The sequence below is a fragment of the Doryrhamphus excisus genome, linkage group LG4, assembly GCF_037039965.1.
Source record: "Doryrhamphus excisus strain RoL-2023G ecotype Guam linkage group LG4, RoL_Dexc_Guam_v1.1, whole genome shotgun sequence".
NCBI lineage: Eukaryota > Metazoa > Chordata > Actinopteri > Syngnathiformes > Syngnathidae > Doryrhamphus > Doryrhamphus excisus.
In genome coordinates, this window is record NC_136360.1 from 11460142 (window position 1) to 11480439 (window position 20298).

General features: G+C 48.1%; 1 protein-coding gene across 1 annotated transcript; it reads right to left on the bottom strand.

The window, feature by feature from the left end:
* Positions 1 to 8: 8 nt before the first annotated feature.
* On the bottom strand, positions 9 to 18116 carry frem1b (Fras1 related extracellular matrix 1b). The gene is made up of 35 exons (XM_078790147.1): positions 17880 to 18116; positions 17718 to 17812; positions 17075 to 17334; positions 16765 to 16964; positions 16073 to 16396; positions 14661 to 14769; positions 14456 to 14587; positions 13091 to 13435; positions 12881 to 13023; positions 12607 to 12803; positions 12443 to 12533; positions 12200 to 12367; positions 11929 to 12137; positions 11774 to 11867; positions 11400 to 11652; positions 11127 to 11315; positions 9440 to 9628; positions 9138 to 9334; positions 8846 to 9056; positions 8129 to 8273; positions 7156 to 7297; positions 6889 to 7090; positions 6143 to 6407; positions 4505 to 4925; positions 2357 to 2558; positions 2057 to 2201; positions 1853 to 1982; positions 1719 to 1791; positions 1365 to 1514; positions 1016 to 1278; positions 906 to 950; positions 706 to 849; positions 520 to 638; positions 353 to 438; positions 9 to 268 (listed from the first exon to the last, which is right to left on the bottom strand). Exons 1-35 carry the CDS (start codon positions 18105 to 18107, stop codon positions 102 to 104), a joined length of 6333 nt encoding a protein of 2110 aa, XP_078646273.1. The 5' UTR covers positions 18108 to 18116; the 3' UTR covers positions 9 to 101.
* Between the last annotated feature and the right edge of the window lie 2182 nt (positions 18117 to 20298).

The window sequence follows — 20298 nt, forward strand, 5'->3', positions numbered from 1 at the left end:
AATCGTCCTTTAATGTATTGTTAGTACTTAGTGTACAGGTGTCTTTCAGCATATATCACTTATGAAAAAAGCAGCGCCATTGAATAAGAAAATCATAATGTTTAGTGCGTGCTTGCAGGCGAGGAGCAAATGAATGCGTGTTCAGTTTCGGCGCTGCAGTTTGTCGATGTCCACCGAGAGGCCTGTTCGACCAGCACGCACTCAGTGGCAGTGTCAGGCTCATCTGGTCCTGGCAGCAACATTCCAACACCCAAACTTCCAGTCTGACCTGTGGAGCAGCAAGTAGAAACCATGGATAAAGATATGCGGCTTCAGGTATGACTTTTTATCAAGTTGTTATGTTGTGGCTCACTGATCCAAAATGGCTTCTTCCCGCTAAACTTCCATAACCATGTCAGGTCCCGTCTGGACCGAATGCTTGCCAGGCTACTGTTAAACCTGTGAAATGGGTGGATTTTAGTGACGTGCACTTGGATTACTGATCGCTTAGATTCTCATGTTGGTGGAGGTAAAGCATACAGGAAAGAACATGTGCGCTCTGCGCTGGCCCAACTGCTAACAGAGGAGCTAGCGAGGTAACAGCGCCCCTTGTGGTGAGTCCAACCGTCTTCACAAAAGCTGCTTATAGACCTCCCTTTCTGAAGATGGAAAAAAAAACCCATCAGAAACAAGTGAACTGTACATACACACAATGTCAGAACGTACTTTGCGCTGGCGTAGTTCCGCCTTCTGTGTGGTTCCTGTATTATCCAACTGAGGGATGTTTCCTTGGCGTCGCTCATGCGAGCTGGGCTCCATAGCGCCCCTTGGTGTCACCTCCTCCAGCCACAGAGGAGTCAGACTGTGGAACTGATGTAAAAGGGTTAGTACAGGCCTGGATTGTGGTTTTTGTTTTTAAATCTTACTGTCCAGACTTTCTGGTCCAGCCTAGGTCCTGCTGACAGATGCACCTGAACACCAACAGAGGGAAGATGTTTGTCCTGACATCCTCACAGAAGCTGAAAGAATTGCTAACCTTGATTCCAGTATTCCCAGAATTCCCAGCAACTTTATGCCTCAGACCACCAGAGGGGGCATCGCCAGGGACCGCCTGGTCCTCTGGGTAGTGATTGCGGTCAGGAACATCGCCGCGAGGAGGGTGAGGATGGTTCTCCCAAAGAAGCTCTGCCTCGATATCTGTAACAAGGTCATCCTCCACTGGTGGGAGAGGAGCAGAGATAGTAGAAGTGGGCTGGCGAGTGTCTTCTTCCACGCTCAGATCGCCGGGGTCGCATCTTCCTGAAGGGACAGCAGGGCCACTTTGAGCGGGGATACCTCCACACCAGACATGACGGCGAATGTGTGGCTGCTGTGAGCTGTGTCACCTCCTCTCGGGTCGATGATCTCCACATTGGCTGAGGTCCTCTGTCCCAGGACTGAATTCTTTGGATTCTTCAGAGTGACCGTGAAGATCTCATGGTTCTCCTCCAGACCGTCATCTTTCAGGTAAATGTTCCAAGTTTTCATGGTGACACCTGGAAGGAAACACGTCTGGTTAATATGTTAACCAGGAGCTGGTTGCTCCTTCCCAAAGGACTTCTTTGACCTTGTTTCCTCCAGACCGTTGCTCTTTTAGTGTTTCAGATTCACCTGAGAGGTGACTCTTGGTAAGATTTTTTTTTTAAAGCCTGATGGAACTCAAACGGTGACATCATTCTTACAACATGTAGTTTTCCAACCTGGGTCAAACTGGATGAGTCCGGCTGTGCTGTGTGTGAAATCCAGGCCAAGTTTGGCGGTCCCGTCCTCCACCTGCGAGGATGCAGTGTCACTTCTACAGTGACAGTCACTTCTTTTGGGACGCCGTCATTACCTGGATGGCCACATAAGCTGGCTCACTGCTCTTCCCGCTGCGCTGGATCTGGACCTGAAGCATTCCTGCGGTCTCGCAGGTCCGGTAGCAGGTGGCCGACAGCTGGACTATGGACCAGGATAGCTCCAGTCTGCAGAAGACATTCAGACACCAGTCTCTATGGATCATCTGCTGTTCAAGTCCCAGATTTGCAGACAAACTCACGTTTCAGGGAGTGCTGCGTTGCCAGCCGGGTCGCTAAGGCCGAACTGGAAGCTGTCTGCCGTCACCTCCATGTCGGTGGGGAGGACAAAGACCACCGAGCGGCGCTCCACGTCTCTTTGCGTGAAGCGCCCTTTGATGTAAGCTCCTGCAAGATTGACCACTACTATGAGACATGAGACATCAGTTTTTCACACCCATTGAAAGCAGACCTGACGGGGAAAGTTTGTACGCGCAAGGAAACACTAAGAGCTTGAAAAGAAAATTTTAAGAGAGACATGACAATTCAGGTGACCATTTTACCTGTGAGCGTGTTCTCCAGGTAGCCGAAGTGCGGAGGTCTGATGACAGAAAACTGCAGCTCATCCACTGGGCTGTCAGGATCGGCCGCTTGCAGATGTCTGGAGGTGATGAAGATGACAAAGCGCCCGTCTCTCAGCTCCACCACCTCGCTGGGGCTTCCCCTGGTGGTCAAACTTGGGGGCAACCTGTCCACTTGTTCCACCTGAAAGGACAAAGGTCACCAAGGTCGAAAATCAGAGTTTCATTTTGATGTATTTCCTTATGTTTTTCCTTAACATTTGGATATACAATATGTACATTACACTGGTGTGCAAAAGTGTTTGCCCCTTCCTAATTTCTTATTTTGTCACTTTTAATTGTTTAACATCAACATCCATTATCCACAAATGGTGTAAACATGCAACAGTGGTGAACCTTCTCAAAAATGGCTGGTCAAACATGCAATGACTTTTCCAAGATGTCACAAAAGACCCCACAACAACATCCAAAGAACTGCAGGCCTCACTTGCTTCAGGTGAGGTCAGTGTTCATGACTCCACCATAAGAAAGACACTGGGCAGAGTTCCAAGAAGAAAACCAGTGCTGAACAAAAAAAACATCTCAATTTTGCCAGAAAAATTGACCTTTGGGAATATATTCTGTGGTCTGATGAGATAAAGTTGAACATTTTGGAAGGTGTGTGTCCTATTACATCTGGCGTACAAGAAATGCCGCATTTCCGAAAAAGAACATCATACCAACAGTAAAATATGGTGGTGGCATTGTGATGGCCTGGGGCTGATTTGCTGCTTCGGGACCAAGAAGACTTGCTTTGATAAATGGAACCATGGATGTCTATCAAAGCCATCTGTTTGTGACCTCAAACTGAAACCAACTTGGGTTCTGCAGCAGGACAATGATCCAAAACACACCAGCAAGTCCACCTCTAAATGGCAGAAGAAAGACAAAATTACTTTGGATTGGCCTAGTCAAAGTCCTGACCTGAATCCTGTTTTTGTCCTGTCCAGTTTTTTAGCATGATCTTAAAAAGGTGGTTTATGTTGGAAAACCCTCCAGTGTGGCTGAATTACAACAATTCTGCATAGCTGCAGAATTTCAACAATTCTGCCTCAAGTCCTCCACAGTGCTGTGAGAAAGTAATTGCAGCTTATCACAAACGCTTGATTGCATTCCTATGCTGTTGTTCGGGTGGTCCAGCCAGTTATTAGGTTTAGGTTTTGTGTTCTGTTGTGTTGTCATTGACTAATATTTAAATTTGTTTGATGATCCTGGGACATTTAAGTGTGACAAACATGGGAAAAAAAGAAGTCAGGAAGTGGGCAAGCACTTTTTTTTTGTATACTGTGTTTTGTAACTTTTCTTTCTCTCACACCACAGGCCTGAAGACGAACACCCCCTTGCATGTTGAGGTAGGACTCTTGCTGTGTACATTGTTCTGTTTAGTGTGTATGCAGTACTGTGTTCTGCATATGTAATATTGGACTCACCACATTGTTATATTGCCTTATCACTGTCCTATATATTTATAATTGTCAAATAGTACATTATATGTGCCCTGTGATTGGCTGGCGACCAGTCCAGGGTGTACCCCGCCTTTCGCCCAAAGACAGCTGGGATAGGCTCCAGCACCCCCGCGACCCTCGTGAGGAAAAAGCGGTAGAAAATGAATGAATGAATAGTACGTTTAGAATAGAGAAGGTGAACAAATGTATTGCAACTGATGGGAAACGGATGAGGGGTAGGATTAAATAAGCTTTACATCTTCCTAGCTCTTTTTGGACATGCAGTACTATGATTTGTGCTATGTGATGTACTCTAGTGTAGCATTTATGCATGTTCAGAATGAATTAAACCATTTACCATTACCAACAATATCTGTTTACAGCAAGTAAAAATGCTCCTATGCTCTCATGAATGAGGAGCAATGAGTGTCGTCCTCCTGCGGTTCTGCATTGCTGCCACTGGATGTCGCTGCTCACTCGTATTTGCAATCAATTTTGTTCAATTGTTTTTTGTTTTTTTTTACAGTATCACTATATAACTACAAAACTCAACTGAGACTGGAAAACAGTTTGTTCTTCATTTAAGTTTTTTTTTTTTTTAGTTCAGGCAATATCACAGCAGCCAGTAGTGGAGCTCAAAGCTCACCTGTATGATGAAGGCAGTAGGTTCCTCCCTCAGCTGTCCAAACTCCAGGAAACCTCGGTTGTTTCCGTCAGAGGGCAGAAAGTAGAACCTGTCCATCTCTGCCGGGCTGCCCAGTCTGTGCCGGTAAGCGAGGTGGTGCTGGTCCACATCTTTCTGGGTGAAAGTCAACGGGGGGGTCAGTGGCATCCCCTTGAGCAGTAGGCGCCCATAGCGCGGTAGTTGAGTGACCAAGAAGCTCAGGTTGGCAGCGGACGTGTCGGGGTCGCTGACTTGGAGGTGGTCAGCCGTAATGGTCTCTGTGGTGCCGTCCTGCAGGCCCAGACCTGTATTTTTTTCAAGTGTCGGTGGGATGCGGTCACTGAGCTCAATGTGGAAATGTAGACTTCCAGTGCGTGACGAGTGGCCGTTGGTGATGATGAAACTGTCATAACAAATATCATCATCGTAGTTAGAAATTACCGAGCAATTTGTTTCATATTATTACTCATCGCTGTAAACTTACGCATGCTAGTCAGCATGCTAATAGGTGGAATAATCGCTATGGTAGATGCCAATGAACTATGTGAGGTAAAATTGACATTGTTCTTCTTTGTGAATGTGCCAACAAAGTCTAAACCTTAAATCAGGGATGCCCAAAATGTAGCCTTGACACTGAACTAAAAAGACAAAAGCTTTCCATAAATGAATAATTCTACATTTTCAAAGAAATTGAAGTTACATTTTAGTACACACACTCACAGAGTAACAAATAGCACTTGTGTTGGGGATGTTGCCAACACAATCTGTGTCTTCGCCCTGCAGCCAGTCAGCTGACAAAGTGCCGCGGGCGTTGCCATCCTGAGCAACCACACACACACACACACGCATCCTGGTGCAACATCTGGCTCTGGTGTTGGCCATGTTTGCTCAGGGACATGTCTGTGGCCAACGCCATGTTTGCTGCCGTGCCAACGTTGTTGTTGCTGTAGTAATCATGGCCATTCATCATTTGCTGTCACCAGGCCACATGTCACCTCTTTTTGACACGCACATACACCCAGGTGTGTGTTCATTTTGTGACACCTGAGTCTTAGTAATGCCCCCTCAAATGACTCGTGACTTTGAAATTGTAAAATAATAAAATGAAATGAAATAACAGTTGATATTTGTAATGGAATACAGTATTACATTTTTAACAAACACCTCCTTTAGGTCTATATTTCACGTTTGTTTTTATTAAACATTTGCAATTAATATATTTCATTTAGTTTTAAAAGTGCTGCATATAATGTGTCACTTGGACACGTGCATGCGCTTCTTGGCCGCGACGTGCTTGCTGTTTGGTCGCCAGATCGCCAGCCGGTTTGGGCGACTGCGGCGGCGGCTTGGGTGACAAACCTGGCGAGTCAACACAACTCCCCCAACATAAAACATCACCACCTGCCAAAACTGGCAGCTGACGCACTTCAACATCTTTCTGCCTTTTATCACTTATTATTCAGTGTCACATCTTTGGGGTTATTAGAATTATGATGATAATGATGTTGTTATTAGAATTTGTATTTATTTATTGTTTTGTATATTTCTTATCAAATAATCCTATCTTACTGAAAGAAACAACCAATATGTTTGACCTTTTAACCTTGGGGACAGACTGACCTGAAGGTGTCGCTGTGGTGAGTGTGGTCATTGTCGTGAGTGTAACACACTCTGTGAGCCGCTACGTCCAGTTGCGTAAATGTGCGCAGCGGCACGCCTGTCTTCCGCACGCTGTGCACGAGGCCATGGCTCGGTGGCACTGTCACTGTGTAGACCAGCTCGTCCGGACGCCCGGCATTGTCCGACGCCAACAGGAAGTCGGTATTGAGGACCACGCGCTGTCCCTCTACCAGCCGCACATCCCTGCTCACCAGCGAGATGTCTCCTGTGTGGTCAGAGGTCAGACGGTTAACGACATCATCCTTGTTTATCACAATGATTTTCTAAAAAGAACACCGCCATGGGGAAGGGCGTGCACGTGCACCATGAGGTGCAGCGTGCACAGCTGCTGCATTCCGCTGTTAATAATTCAGTGGCTGAGGAGGTTGCTCCTTTCTCACCTCAGCCCCTCTAGGGTGGCTGGGGCCTGATGCCAGAGGGGGTGAGGTCTCGTGGTGGCGTGTTCACCCAACTGGCAAAGCTGGCACTGCAAGTTGCACGTCAATATTGCATGAGCACACTGAGGTGCGTGAAGGTACCAAGTGTGTTTGGTTCCGCTTGGGTCCAAATATGCGAATGCACCACAGATGCAAATTAGCAAGCGTATGCAGTGCTTGGCCAACGTGCACACACAGAATTTCCTTCCTTTCATCAAAAGACCGTAGCTTTCTCAGCCCACCCTGACGCGGTTCTGACCCGGTTGTCACCTTTGTGCACAGTGTGCACAGCGATGAAGAAGCTCTGTGGTGGACTGTCATTGTCCAGGTCGCTCACGCTGAAACGGAAGCTGTCGTGACCTTTGAACCCAGAGGCGTTTGTGGAGGTGTGGGTGTACCACAGGCGGTTCATGTCCACGTCGTCCTGAGTGAAGTTCTGACCGGCTGCCAGCTCTGTCCAACCCGATTCGGTCTGCAAACATATAATGCTAGCGAATGTGACTGCTGGAATAAGAAATTCTCTGCGTCTGTCCAAACCTTCAACTGCAGTTTTCCAAAGCGGGTGGCCGCATTGAGGAAATAAAAGATGCCATCAGACGGTGTGTCCACATCTTGGGCCTCCAGAACCACACTGGAGATTACTCTGTGGCCGCCAGACTCCACCTCCAGACCGGCGTTCCTAAAAGAGCCCACGAGATTGATAGATGTCATTCTGTCATCCTGGCGGCCACAGCAATATTCTTTGAAGAAGTGTCACAAAAAGCCCAAGAAAGCACAAGCTTCATGCTGAGAAGTTTCAAAGTGGAAAAGTAAACATGCATCACTTCCTGTTGTGTGAAAGCAGCCACGAGGAAAATGCATGCAACCGTCTGGACTAAACGAGGAAGCGTAAAGTTTGTGTGACAGCAGGTTCCTCCTGCGGGATGGCGGATGGTGGTGCGGGTGATGGTGTTTGGGGGGGGGGGGACATCAGAAAGCGTCTGTCTGTTTCATCAATCGGAAGTAAAAACCACGCAGGACACACGAGCTGCCACGTTCATCCTGCAGGACGGCACAAACAAGGATGCAGGCATCTGCCAAGTCTCGCCGTTACTTCCGCCTGCGTGCTCCTGACAGTACCAGCTCGGACCGTGCCAGCACCCTGGTCCGGGGAGGGAGGCAGGGGCGGGGGGGGGGGGTAATGTTGGGACAAACGGGGAAGCCAGTGAAGGGTGCAAATTCCCAATCACTCATTCAAATGAAAATATTGTTTGAGTAGCCACCCACTCAAGCAAAGCGAACCCACCACATGTTCCCTCTCAGCCCAACCTCACCACAACCTCACCCAACACCCCCCCCCCGCCTGCTCCATGACGGCCACTTGGCCAGCTCGCAGCTGACACTGTCTTTGTACATCAGAGCAGAGCGATGTCCCACTTTGAGCCAAAAACATGTTCTAAACATTTTGACTGAACCCTCAGCTGTGTGTGTATATGTGTGTGTGTGTGTGTGTGTGCACATGCACATTTACTTGAGCAGCAGAGGTTTGTGGTCGTTGAGCGGCAGCACGGTGACCCAACTCGTCCCCTCGACCGCGTGGACGCCATCTGTCAGCCGTAGCATCAGCACGTCCTTCAGGGTTTCTGTGTCATCGTGCATGTACACTAACTTCATGCCTGCATGGCAGGGGGTTGGGGGGGTGGGGGCACACATAAGCAAGTAGTTTTTAATTTATGTGAAATGTTTTTTTAAGCACTCTTATGGTTGTGATTGTATCTATAATGATTTTTCCTGGGGAAACACCTAATATAGTATATATATATATATATATATATATATATATATATATACATACGTGTTTTCAATGTGTTTTCAATAAAAAGAAAATAGTAATTTTTGGGTCATAAAGACAATTAGTAATATGGCATATAAACATTACATTAGCATAACAACATTATATATCGACAAGCCGTCAAGATGCATGATGAGAACATTTTTAGTGATGTAGTTCTTTAACATCTTTGTACACTTATTGTTGTAATATTTGTATATATACTATTTCTGTTGTAAATAAGTAATCTTAAACACATTGTAATTGAACAATTGTATATGTTGTCCTTACAATCATATTTAATATAATTTAGTGCATTATCACTAGTAGTGCAGTTAAGAGGCCTTGTTGTGAACAACTACATTTGACCAAAGTTGTTGATTGCATGAAGTCAACTTGAAAAGAAATCACCCTCACCCTCTCTGAGTTGGCGCAGTGTGAAGGAGGTTACTACAAGGGCAGTGGTCGTGTCTTTGTAGCGTCCTGTGTCGGTACCGTGGATGCCGTTCATCAGGCGGCCGTGAGTTGGCGGTCCCACCACAGTGAAAGTGAGAACATCTGGGGGGGCATCAAGGTCGAAGGCATTCAGGATGGAGGGGGTCAGCTCCCTGATGCCCCCCTCCTTCACCTGAATCAGTCGTTTAGCTTTGTTGTGGTTATCTGTTACATTGCCATGGTTACAGCTTGACCATGTGACTTGAGTACGTACGGTGAAGTTAGCAAGCTGCAGAGAAGGCGCCTCGTCATTGATCGGATTGATGATGATGTACAAGGGGACAGGGCCGGAGTGATGCAGCCCATCACTCACGCTAATTAGCAACTGGTCTATGGTTGGCTCCGCCGCTTTGTGCTCCGACTGGACATAGTTGATGAAGCCAGAGGTCAGGTGATCCATGCTAAAGAATTCTAGGAAGAAAAGAGATCCATTTTATAGGCCTACAAACTATAGCCTCACCCCCTAGCTACATTCCCCAGTGTCCCCACTGTCCCCGCTAGCTGACACATACTCACCCACGGGGATCCCAGCGTTGCTTTTCTCAGAGCCGGCAGTTGGAAGCGTATTCTCCAGGAAGCCGTGAAGAGGTTTTGTGTCGAGGTGAAAGGTCAGCTGTTCGGCGGGGGTGTCTGGATCTGAGGCCCCCAGGACCCCCACACACAGACAAGCGAAGGAGCCCTCGTCCACTGCCAACATGGAGTCGGCTGAGAAATACAAACACACACACATTACTCGTTCACTGTCCTCATCATTTTTCTATGGACTTGAAAAAGTGTGAAAAAGTGTTTGCCCCCTTTCTGATTTCTTTTGTTATTTTGTAACTGGACACAAAATACAGTTTTTAAATGAAACTTGTTATTATTAAGGGAGATAAAACAAACCTACACGGGATTCCAGTCATCGATGCTAACAAACAAACAATGTATGTAAATGTGATATATGAATATAATTAGCCATTTTATTTGACATGTCTGTTTCAGTTGTCAGTGTCTTCACCCTCCTGCTAATTAGTCTGCATGGATGTGTCCTGGATGTGACTGATAAACCAGTTTCCCTTCAAAATAAAAGACAAGGTAAGCTGGATTTCTCTTGTTTTGGCTGCTAATGCTCTTATTGCGGTGCATCTTTATTCTCTGTTAATTAATTTGACCAGCAAATGTCAACTGGCATGTGACGTGCATGTTGTTGTGCTGCGTGAATGCATGCTGACACACTGGTGGGATTAGCCACAATTCGCCTGCTGGACGTGCTGCCCGAATCCAATGAGCACACAGAGACTATTGTGTAAAATACACTTTTGTTTTGTTAACACACAAACACACACACACGCATGTGTGTGTTCCAGGAGTTCTCTGGAACTTCCTGTCATTGCACATGTGAGTCATGTTGTACATGTGTGATACACTTCAATCATTCTCATGACAATGTTGTTCTTTCAGGAAAACGTCCTAGCCTGTAATTGCTATCATCAGCCCAGCAGCCATGTAAGTGTGCAAGACACGCACAGATGTCACAGCGTTGACACTACAACACAACAATGAACACCAATGATGGCCACCGTGTGACACAGGAATTGATTATTTGTATTCACATTATTTCCTGTGGGAAACACTAAATACTAAATATGATAACACTAAATCTAAATATGAACAAATAATGTTTCACCTCAGAGGTCTCAATGTATTTTGACTGATTCCAAACAAATGATACACAAAATGGCTAGTGTGTTGTTATGACACACATGCATACATGCGTGGCGCACACGCACACATGGTGTACATTGATAAACAAAGACCTTCTAAAATCCCTCTTCTTGGCTTGGACGCCAGCGAGAACCATCATCCTCCCCAGGAGTGTGTGTGTGTGTGTGTGTGTGTGTGTGTGGGCACACGTGGGTTGGTGCCAACACAACCTGGTCGTCAGTGTTGACAATCAACTTAATGCAGCAACGCTTTCGACACGCTGACACCTATCAGTGCCAAACACATCATGCTCACTGGGACGGCTTCCGAACACACGTGCACACACACACACACTACTAGGTTGTGTGTGTGTGTGTGTGTGTGAAGGTAAAGTAAAAAAATATTTTTTGTCACAATTTACACCCATAACATAAACTGTAAAGTGAAAAAAAATAGTAAAATGAGAACTCCCTGTCTGGGTCAGTACCACCATCTTGATCTAAGGGGGCAACAAACTCACCCAGAATGACAGTAGGGACTTTGTTGTTGACAGGAAGTAGCGTGATGTTGAGGTCGTACACGGGAAGTGAACCATGGAGAGGGACGGGTGGGGCGTCTCCATGGCAACATCCGTCCGTTCCGCCAGCGTCACCATCAGAGATGATGAGGGTGACTGTGTCGTACACAGGCTGTGGTCCGATCTCTCCTCCTGCATATGAAGATATAAAGACGCCTTTTAAGGATAACTACCCCACCCCCACGTCTCCTTAGGGTACCTCCCATGATGCATCACCTGTGTGCACATAGTACACATGACCCTGCAGCAGGTCCTGCTGGGAGAACTTGTCTGCGGGTAGACCCGCCCTCTGCAGCTCCCCTCGGCCAGGACGTCTTGCCAGCATGTAGGTCAGCCGAGCATCCTCGCTGTCCCGGTCCGTAGCCGACAGGTAATCCGCCGTCACTTGAACCCGCCCTCCTTCCTGGCAGCTAAGCTGGCCTCGCAGACCCCCACCCAGCTGAGGGGGCTCATCGTTCACAGGCAGCACCTGAAGAAGCAGAGACGAGAAGATGAGCGAACAGAATTCACCTTGACTAGCATTTTTTTCCCTCTGCGGTCATTCCAGCTCATGCTCGAGAACATTCCCAGTATAACTGGCATGGACTCACCTGGATCAACAGTATGACTTCAGCCGAGTTGACGCCATCTGTCACCAGCAGAGCCACGTCATCCTCGTTGGTCTCTGAGTCATCATGGATGTACCTGCATCGAAGCAAAGGTCATCAGGACCAAACAAGACATCTTCCTGACGCAGGACGCCAACCTGACAGAGAGCCGTCGCAGGTCGCTCAGCATGAACCACTCTCCCTGACGTAGGGTCTGCCCTCGCAGCTCCAGACGACCTCGGCGAGCTTCCCGCTGAAGCTCCACCCTCAGTGCTTCCTCCAGACTGTCACGGTCCCGGATCAAGAGGTGCTCCTCTGTTACGAAGGCCCCGCCCCCTTCCTCCACTCTCAGCAAGTTGGTGAAGACCTGACCAGGGACACAGGGATTAGCAGTCAACTTACAACATGAAGTACCTGACGACCTCTCACCTCTGGTGCCTGGTCATCCACTGGGGTGATGGTGATGTTGAAGTGTAGGCCGGAGATTGTGCCGCCGTGATGGTCGCTGACAGAGAAGATGAACTGGACGAAGAGAGGGTGTGGACCAATGTCCTCCACTGGTGGCATAAATGCTACCTTCATATGGTCCACTGCATGCTAGGACGGCAAAGCAGACATTTGACGTCTACGTCCATTCTCAGACAATTAAACATTGAACGTGTTGTGCTCAACCTGCGTGAAAGACATTAATACTGGCGCCATTGGGTCCCGCCTCATTGGGGTGCCACTGTCTGTATAGAAAAGACGCCCGGAGTCCATCAAACTGGAAATGGAAAGGAGGTTAGCACTATGCTGGTATTGTTCGTCAGATCATCAGCCACATCATCAGGCGTTACTCAGGATGTAGTGGGCTGAAGCAGGGGTGAGTGATGACGTATGTAAGATCTGTGTCCGGGTGTTCTGTGTGGCTGAAGTGCAGGTGGGACCGTGTGATGTAAACCACTTCCGTCTCCTTCACCGTCAGTCGGCGGCTGCTTCCCAAAACTTCCAAAGGCAGCTGGTCCTCCACTGGGAAAATGCTCACTACCACCGTCTGTGAACGAGCAGAGCGATGAGCAAAGCATGCTGGGAGGCGGCGAGTGGGGTGGTCCACTGGCGGTGGTGACTCACGTAGGTGTGCGAGAGGTTTGGCGGCTGCTGGCTGTCCGACAGAGTGAAGTCAAATGAATCTTCAAAGTGTTCCTCTCCTGAGTGCTGGTAGTAGATCTTACCCAGGAGCACATCCCGTTGGAGGAATCTGTCCACAGGAACTCCTGCAATGACGACTCACCATGAGCCTGTTTTCTTCCACTGTGCCTCCAACAGGCAGTGCCACCTCACCTGGCTCCTGGGGGGAGGTCTTCTTGACCAGCTGCCCAGTCTGAGGGAAGGTGGTTATTTGGTAGAGGATGTAATCATCGCTGGAGTCCAGGTCAGAGGCCAAAAGTGTGGATTCCTGCAGCCGCACGGCGCCCCCTTCCTGAACCTCCAAGGCCACGTTATTGACCAGGAAAGGTGGCGAGTCATCTTTGGGGAAAATGTTGATGGGGAACTTGTGGCGGATGCTATGGCGGCCGTCGCTGATGCGAAACACGATGTGGTCACTGGTGGTGTCGCTGTCCGAGTGATGGTAGACCACCACACCCTCCCTCAGGTCCCGCACTCGGAACATGAAGGCCTTCGTGCCTGGAGACAAAGAATCAAATACGATCAATCTGAAAGCTCCATTTCCCGAACCCTCCTCAAGGCTTTATGGAGACACTTAAAAGCAAATAATTGTACTGTTCATAGAGTTGTAACGTTTTTGCGTTACAAGCTGAATCCTTCCATTGTTGTGATGCTGTAAGAATAAAAAGTAGGTCGCGTCATCTGTTGGCGCTCGTCTGCTGGCTGGCCTTTCTCGCAACATGCTAACGCTAACAGCACGGTGTCACATGACCATGTGTTGTTGTGGCGTCTGCGTTTCGCACTTTGATTCAATTACCGACTGCGACACGTGCGGCATCGCCGCCTGGAAGTAACACGTTTGTCTTGGCGCCCGAAGGCCCGCGCTGCTGTCAACACCAAAACATGGCGTCCGTCCCGGTGGTTGCCCGCGTGCCAGGATGGAGATGGGGGGGAGGGCTTCCTGTGTGCGTGCGCATGCCAGGGAGACATAAGGCCAAGGTCACATGACAGCTTGAGAGACGAGCGGTCGCCAGCCCAAAACTCATTAGCGACGCTAGCGATGGTCCAAGTGATGGAGAGACATTGGTAATTGGGCCCAAAGGTGGCGTTGGGCACGCGGCCCATCAAGGACCGCCGGGGATGGGAGGGGCGTGTGTGCGGTGGGACAGGCACACGTCCATTTGGCTGAAGGCGTTGGACGAGTCCCCATGCTGCGCCGTCCTCGCCCCCACAGTTGCTGCACAGGGGTCAGCCGAGCCCCCAGTCCCTCAGGGACGCAGCGTTCCTCATAGGCGTGATGAAGAGGATGACAAAACTTGGATTAAAAGTTTTTTGTTGACATTTCACAATAATAACACGTCAACATGGAATCATGTAGCATCCAATAAAATCATTTCTCCCTCATAAAACAATTCTCCCTCTATGTAAGGTCAAAGGTCCCTGCCTCCTAACAGCTAGCTGAAGTGACATGCACCCTCCAATCAGCTCAGGCATAAACAAGGACATGAGTACAAAAACAAACCCGCTACCCAGACTCACCTTTCACACTGAGACGTCCGTGAAGAGGCCCATCCACGGCCACCAGGAAGACGGCGTCAATGTTGTCGTTGTCCACAATTTGCAGCTGCTCCCATGTGATTGCTCGGGCCTGACCCTCCAGCAGGTCCAGACCTGAGTGGCCACAAGTACTGTCAGCATAAGAAATTCTAGTAATTTTGTGCTGTGTTGATATTTGCACGAGTACCCGTGTTCCATGACACTCTGGGTGCGTTTGTCTCTGCCACTCTGATAGACACGTGGACCACGATGGGTGGGCTTGATGCAAAAGAACCATCTAAGGCCTGGAACACCACCTGAGACAGGACCACATCAATAAATTTAGGCACCATTTCCATCTTCACTAAGTACACATAATGTTTGTCTTGTGTCTAATGTGTGTCTTGTTGTTTAGCTTGGCAACAGGCTAGCACACTAACTTCATAATATTCGTATGAGCTTGCATAGTAGTTAATGGAGCAAATTTAGACAATTAAAGCTAAAAGAAAAAGCAAAACTTTGCTTTGCTTACCAACTTAGGGATATATACAGTATTTGATTATATTTTCATTACCAAAACACTCAGCCTGGCAATGAGATACTCAAATGATACTCCAATTCTACTCAAAAATGGCTAATCATTTCATTTAATGTAGAGGTCTACACAGCCCCACAGCCGTGGCACGACAGCCACAGCCGTCCACAGCTGTGGTGAGATTTGAGCGGCCAGCCGAACAAGCGCAGAAATTAAATTACCTCTTTTCAGCTCAAGATTGTATAAATTGTGTGAAAAAGATGATATAAGGAAGGATTATGGACAATATAGGTGACCTTTCAAGAAACAAATGAGGCTATCAATATTTTTTATATTAGTTTTCCATAGCCGTGGCCACAGCCGTGGCCATGTTCTTGAGATTTCTTTAGCCGAGGAGTCCGGCCAGCCATGGGGCCAGCCGCTCCGTGCAGACCTCTAATTTTTATGTATGCCTCTTCTATAACCAAAGACATACATTCCAAAGGAATAACATTCAAAAACCGTCACAAAAATAATTCCAAAAAACAGAACCACACAGGAACCTGAGGTTACATGCTTTTTAGGTTATTTTACAAATATTTGGGGGGAAAATGTGCCCTCTAAAATTGCCAGAACTTGGGTTTAGTACGTGCATTTTAAAAACGTTTAATTTCAAGCGGATCTGTGATGCTTTTTCCACTATTCTGACCTATAAATGTAGTTAGAATGTTGTATTTTCATGTTAAACGATGCCAAAGTTTCAGATAATGAGGTCTGCACATTTGGAAGTGAGCCCAGAAAGAAGTTTGGGATGGCTCAAAACGCTCAGTTTCAAAAAGCGGGGTCAAACTGCCCCTTCGTGATGTCACCGATGAGCGGACTTCCTCATATGAGAGTGGTGGTAAGCCAGATAAACTCTCTGCCCTCCCCCGAGCTCTGCTCCTCTGTTTACGAAACACACCTCAGGCAGAAGTTATTGCATCTGATGATTATATTTGAATATATTTTTATCATCTAACATGTTGTTTCAGGTTAGCCAGCATTGGCATGTTGTATTCAGTCCAAGCATAAGCAAACAGATGTTTTGATTCGTGACGACGTCATACCTCCATGTTGTTACGTTGCACTCGGCTGCTGTTGGGCGGTTGGTAGGCCACCTTCAGGTTATGGAGGTCCAACCATGTGAAGGACCCGATGGGCTTGGTGTGGTCGTCCAAGTGGGCGATATAGCCTTCAGGGGGTGGGACAGTCACATTAAACATTAGGTGGTCTTTGGGGGTCTCGTGGTCTTCGGCATCCAGAGCAGCAGTGGTGAACGGGGTGAGGATGAATTGGTCCACTTCCAGGATGAAGGAGGCCATGAAGGCAGCCTTAGGCAGCTGGTTGGGCATGGCTCCACTTATCAGAACCGGTAACCACAGTGTCTCCATCTTGTTGGGAAAAGAAAACAAAGTCGTCAAGTGCAAACTGGGGTGTGAGGATCATGCAACACGTTGTAAAGACGTGGAGAAGAATATTTATTGATGCCAAATCTTTTCAGACGTTCAGCGAGAAAAGTGCCGGGAAGCGACGCCTCTTGCCTGCCAATGAACATCAGAAAATATCACATTGCTACGACTCGTTGAATTGATGGAGATGTGGATTAGCGTGAATCATCTTTGGTGTTACACTGCTATGGTACTGCTATGGTAGCATTTGCAGTGGTTAGCTACAGTAGCATGTTAGTGTGTTGTGATGTGTTTAGAGGACTTTTTTTTAAATAAAACAAATGTGGTCCAGATGGCCACATGACATTTACCTCCAACAGTGCCCTGGTAGCCTTCTCTCTCAGCTCCACACTGATGGCGATGTAATCGATATCAGGAGATGGCGGGCTTAGGTGTTGATACTTGAGGCCTGAGTTCAGGAAGTCCTGGCAGCTGGTTTTCAGGAAAGGGACCTGTTTGGTACCCCCCACACAGGCTTTGTTTCCTGGGCAGACTGCCACCACGTCACGACCTGCATGGCAGTGGAACGTTTGTGATAAAAGGTTTTATTTTTAAAAGCTTTGTTGACATCTCTAAGTGTCCACTGAGAACTAAGCAGTGGTTTGTCTTTTCGCCTCGTACCTTTCCTCTGAGAGGCGTCGTCCTCTCTTACCAGTTGCCCAACAGCCAGCACACCAGCGCCGGAGCTGACCAGTCGTACCGTGCATACTGCATCACCTCTGGTTCTGATGGTGAGCACCGAGCTGTCAATGGCGTTTGACAACGCGTAGAAGTCAGGAACCACCAATCCAGTACTACCCAAGTCCACTAGGCTAGATCCAGAATTCACCACACGCACCAGCAGAACCACCATCTCCACCCAAGTCTCTGAAGATGTGAACCTACATGGGACAATGGCAACGTCTTAGGACTTCATCAAACTTGCCTGGACTTTGTACTGGGCCAGCTCTACTAGTGCACTAGTCTAGGGTTGAATGTGACCTTGGACTGGACTGGGCTAAGGACTACATGAAGAATTTGGTCTTAATTGCGGGATTTCATATGGATCATGGGCTCAGGACTCAGTGACAAAAGACAGGACTGAATTCATGACTAGAAAAAAATAACATAAATGAATTGTGGACAAACAACAGATGTGGACTCAGGACTAGATAGATAGAACAGCACTGGATTCAAGACCTAAGATAAAGAACAGGACTCAATTCAGGGCAAGAGAAACAGGACATGACTGGATTCAGGACTAGAGACAAAGAAGAGGATCAACCTGTAGACCCGCAGCAAGACAGAATCACGATCCAGCAGAGGACTTCCATGGTGTTGGTACTGGACTTCCTGGGGCAGGAAGTCGCAGTCGAACACCTGACAATAAAACAGTTGAGTGCATACTGATGAGGGAGATTAGAAGTCAAAGTGGCCGTATACGAACCTGTGGTGTGAGGCGGCCCACTCGTTGCATGACGGGCTCGTTGAGGACCACCTCCACCTTGCACTGAGCGTCGGCCTCCACGCTGATGGTCAGCTGCTCTTTGGTGAGGAAAGCAGATCGTCCCCTCGCCACATCCATGCCTGTATTGACTGCCACTAGCGTCCCACCACCCACAGATGCTGCCACCGCCAGCAGGAGAAAGGCACTAACGGTGGCCATTTTGGACATTTGTGTGAAGACTTCCTGTCAGGAGGTCAGCATGTCACTATTTACTATGCTAATGATTGCACTGAATTTTGACCTGTGTGTGTAGCTAGCTGACTTAAAGCCCCCCAAACATCTGACTCTGCCCACCACTGTTCCACTGAGCATTTTTTAAAGCTGAAAACAATCAAAAGAACTTTAAAAAGCTGTGTCACCCCACTCTGGGGCTAGACTGGAGAGGGTTGGTCTTGGTGAAGGTGGGTTGTGGTCAGGATCAAAGCACCAGTAGAAGCCCCTGCGTCCCTTCCTGTAACGCCATGTGGTTTGTCATAGTGGAGGCGGAGAGTGGTGTGTTTGTGAATAGTCCCTGCTGGTGTCCACAGCTGGACAACCGTTCAACGTGCAGTCATGTGACTCCATGCATTGTGTGTTCGTGTCCACAAAGGCACTCTAAGAACAACTTTGTCGTGTAGCTGTGCGAGTGTGAGGCTAGTTGTCACTTACCTTGCTGAGTGTGTGTGTGTTGCTTTGTCTTCAGTGCACGTACTCATACACACACACACAGATAGACGTCAGGAGCATGAGAGTTCTGCAGCGTGAGAGTCAGCGAGCAGACAGGAAGTGTGCTGACAAACTTCAAGACTTTAACAACCCCCCCAACACACACACACACACACACATAGCCACCCCCGCCTCTGCTGGGCCCAAACTACCCCCCTCCCCCCTTTTGTCCCACCTAAAGAAAGACAAGACAAACTTTATTGTAATAAAACACAACACTACATGATTACACACATGCTATATTGTCCCCACTGAGGTCTGGTAGCTTAGCACATGCACTCCGGAAGAGGTCATGACCTGGCCCTCATGGCGACCTGGAGCTCACATCAAGACGCAACCACCCGTAAAATCGATTCCGGGGTCAAACTGAGTCCATCAACGGCTATGTTTGAAGTGCCATGCAAGTGTAAAAAGAAATGAAGCAGTGGTAATAGTATAAAATGCTAACTGTGCTAACAAGGAAGCATATATTGATGCTGGAGTCTTGCTGCTCTGAATGGAATGTAACTTTCAGTCTTTCTTCTTCTTTTCTTCTTCCCCTTGTTGACGTTCTTTCTTTTGGAAGAAGGACAGAGAGACAATTATATTTTTCTCGAAAATGATCATCTTTTTATCTTTTTCGTGGTCACTGTAAAATGTTAGCCAGAATGTCCTTTTATTTTAGCTGGAGAAACAAGAAGTGAGTGATTGTTCTTTGTGATGTTCGTGTCTTTTGCAGACAAGACAAAAGTGTTGACAAAAAGGAAAAGTGCGTCGTGTTGGACTTCCACTCGACTGTCCGCCTGCTCTGATGTCTTCTGACTGTTAGCCTTTGCGTGGTGACTCCAGTGTTTGGCCCCATGCCCACCTCGGCCCCCGGGCCCTGTCAGCCTGACGTTAGCACTCCTCTGCGGCCTGGAATTAATTTCCCTTTTTCGCTGACCTGGAATGTCACCCTGCAACTAAAGCGGGCTAAAAAGGAAGTAGGCGCTCAACTGTATTGGTGGACTTTTCCTAAGATGAAGCCCCGCCCCATGCTGGCCGCGCTAACTGCAGGCTGGGAAGACTTTTAAGAACTTTCTGGACTCTACTTCCAGGTAGACACCCCCCCCCTTCTCGATCCCGCTTCCATCCTTGACCACAGTAAGAAGCGGTGCCTCCAGAGCGTTGTTGGTAGCGGCATCAAAGCGGTGTCTGAAAATATTCTGTGTCAACATTCCCAAAGACGCCATCAAAGACGAGTCAGACGGGACAGATGCACGCTCAGACGCTGCTAGCATATAAGCACGTGTGCTAGGTTAGCAGCATAGCTAGCTAATAAAACTGACAGGCGCCGTTCAAGACCCTGAATGGTGACCAGCGGACCCTCAGAATCCCGCTGACAACTTGTCATGTCCAATATGTCATAGCCACAGACTGACCCCGCCCCCCCCTCTCCCCCAGCACCCCAAGCAAGCGGGGGTCATCATGAAGAGACAGTGATCGTGTACACACACACACACACACCCCTAGCCTTGCCGTCAGGATCAGGTGAGGCAACAAGGGGGCTATCACCTCCAGAGGAGAGGGCGGGGGGCATCCCTGGCAGCCAAGAGGAAGGAGGAGCTCATCCTCAAATTATGCTAATGAGGCGTCGCTTTGATGCAAAACAAGCCAGACTGGCCGCTAATGTTTG

Excerpts from the sequence above, each read along its gene's own strand:
- frem1b (XM_078790147.1), bottom strand. The coding sequence starts at position 18,107 with ATGTCCAAAATGGCCACCGTTAGTGCCTTTCTCCTGCTGGCGGTGGCA. Across the intron at positions 1,279-1,364 it reads GATCATCGACCCGAGAGGAG|GAAGATGCGACCCCGGCGAT; the intron begins GTGACACAGCTC and ends CTGTCCCTTCAG. Across the intron at positions 639-705 it reads CGGAACTACGCCAGCGCAAA|AAAGGGAGGTCTATAAGCAG; the intron begins GTACGTTCTGAC and ends TTCCATCTTCAG.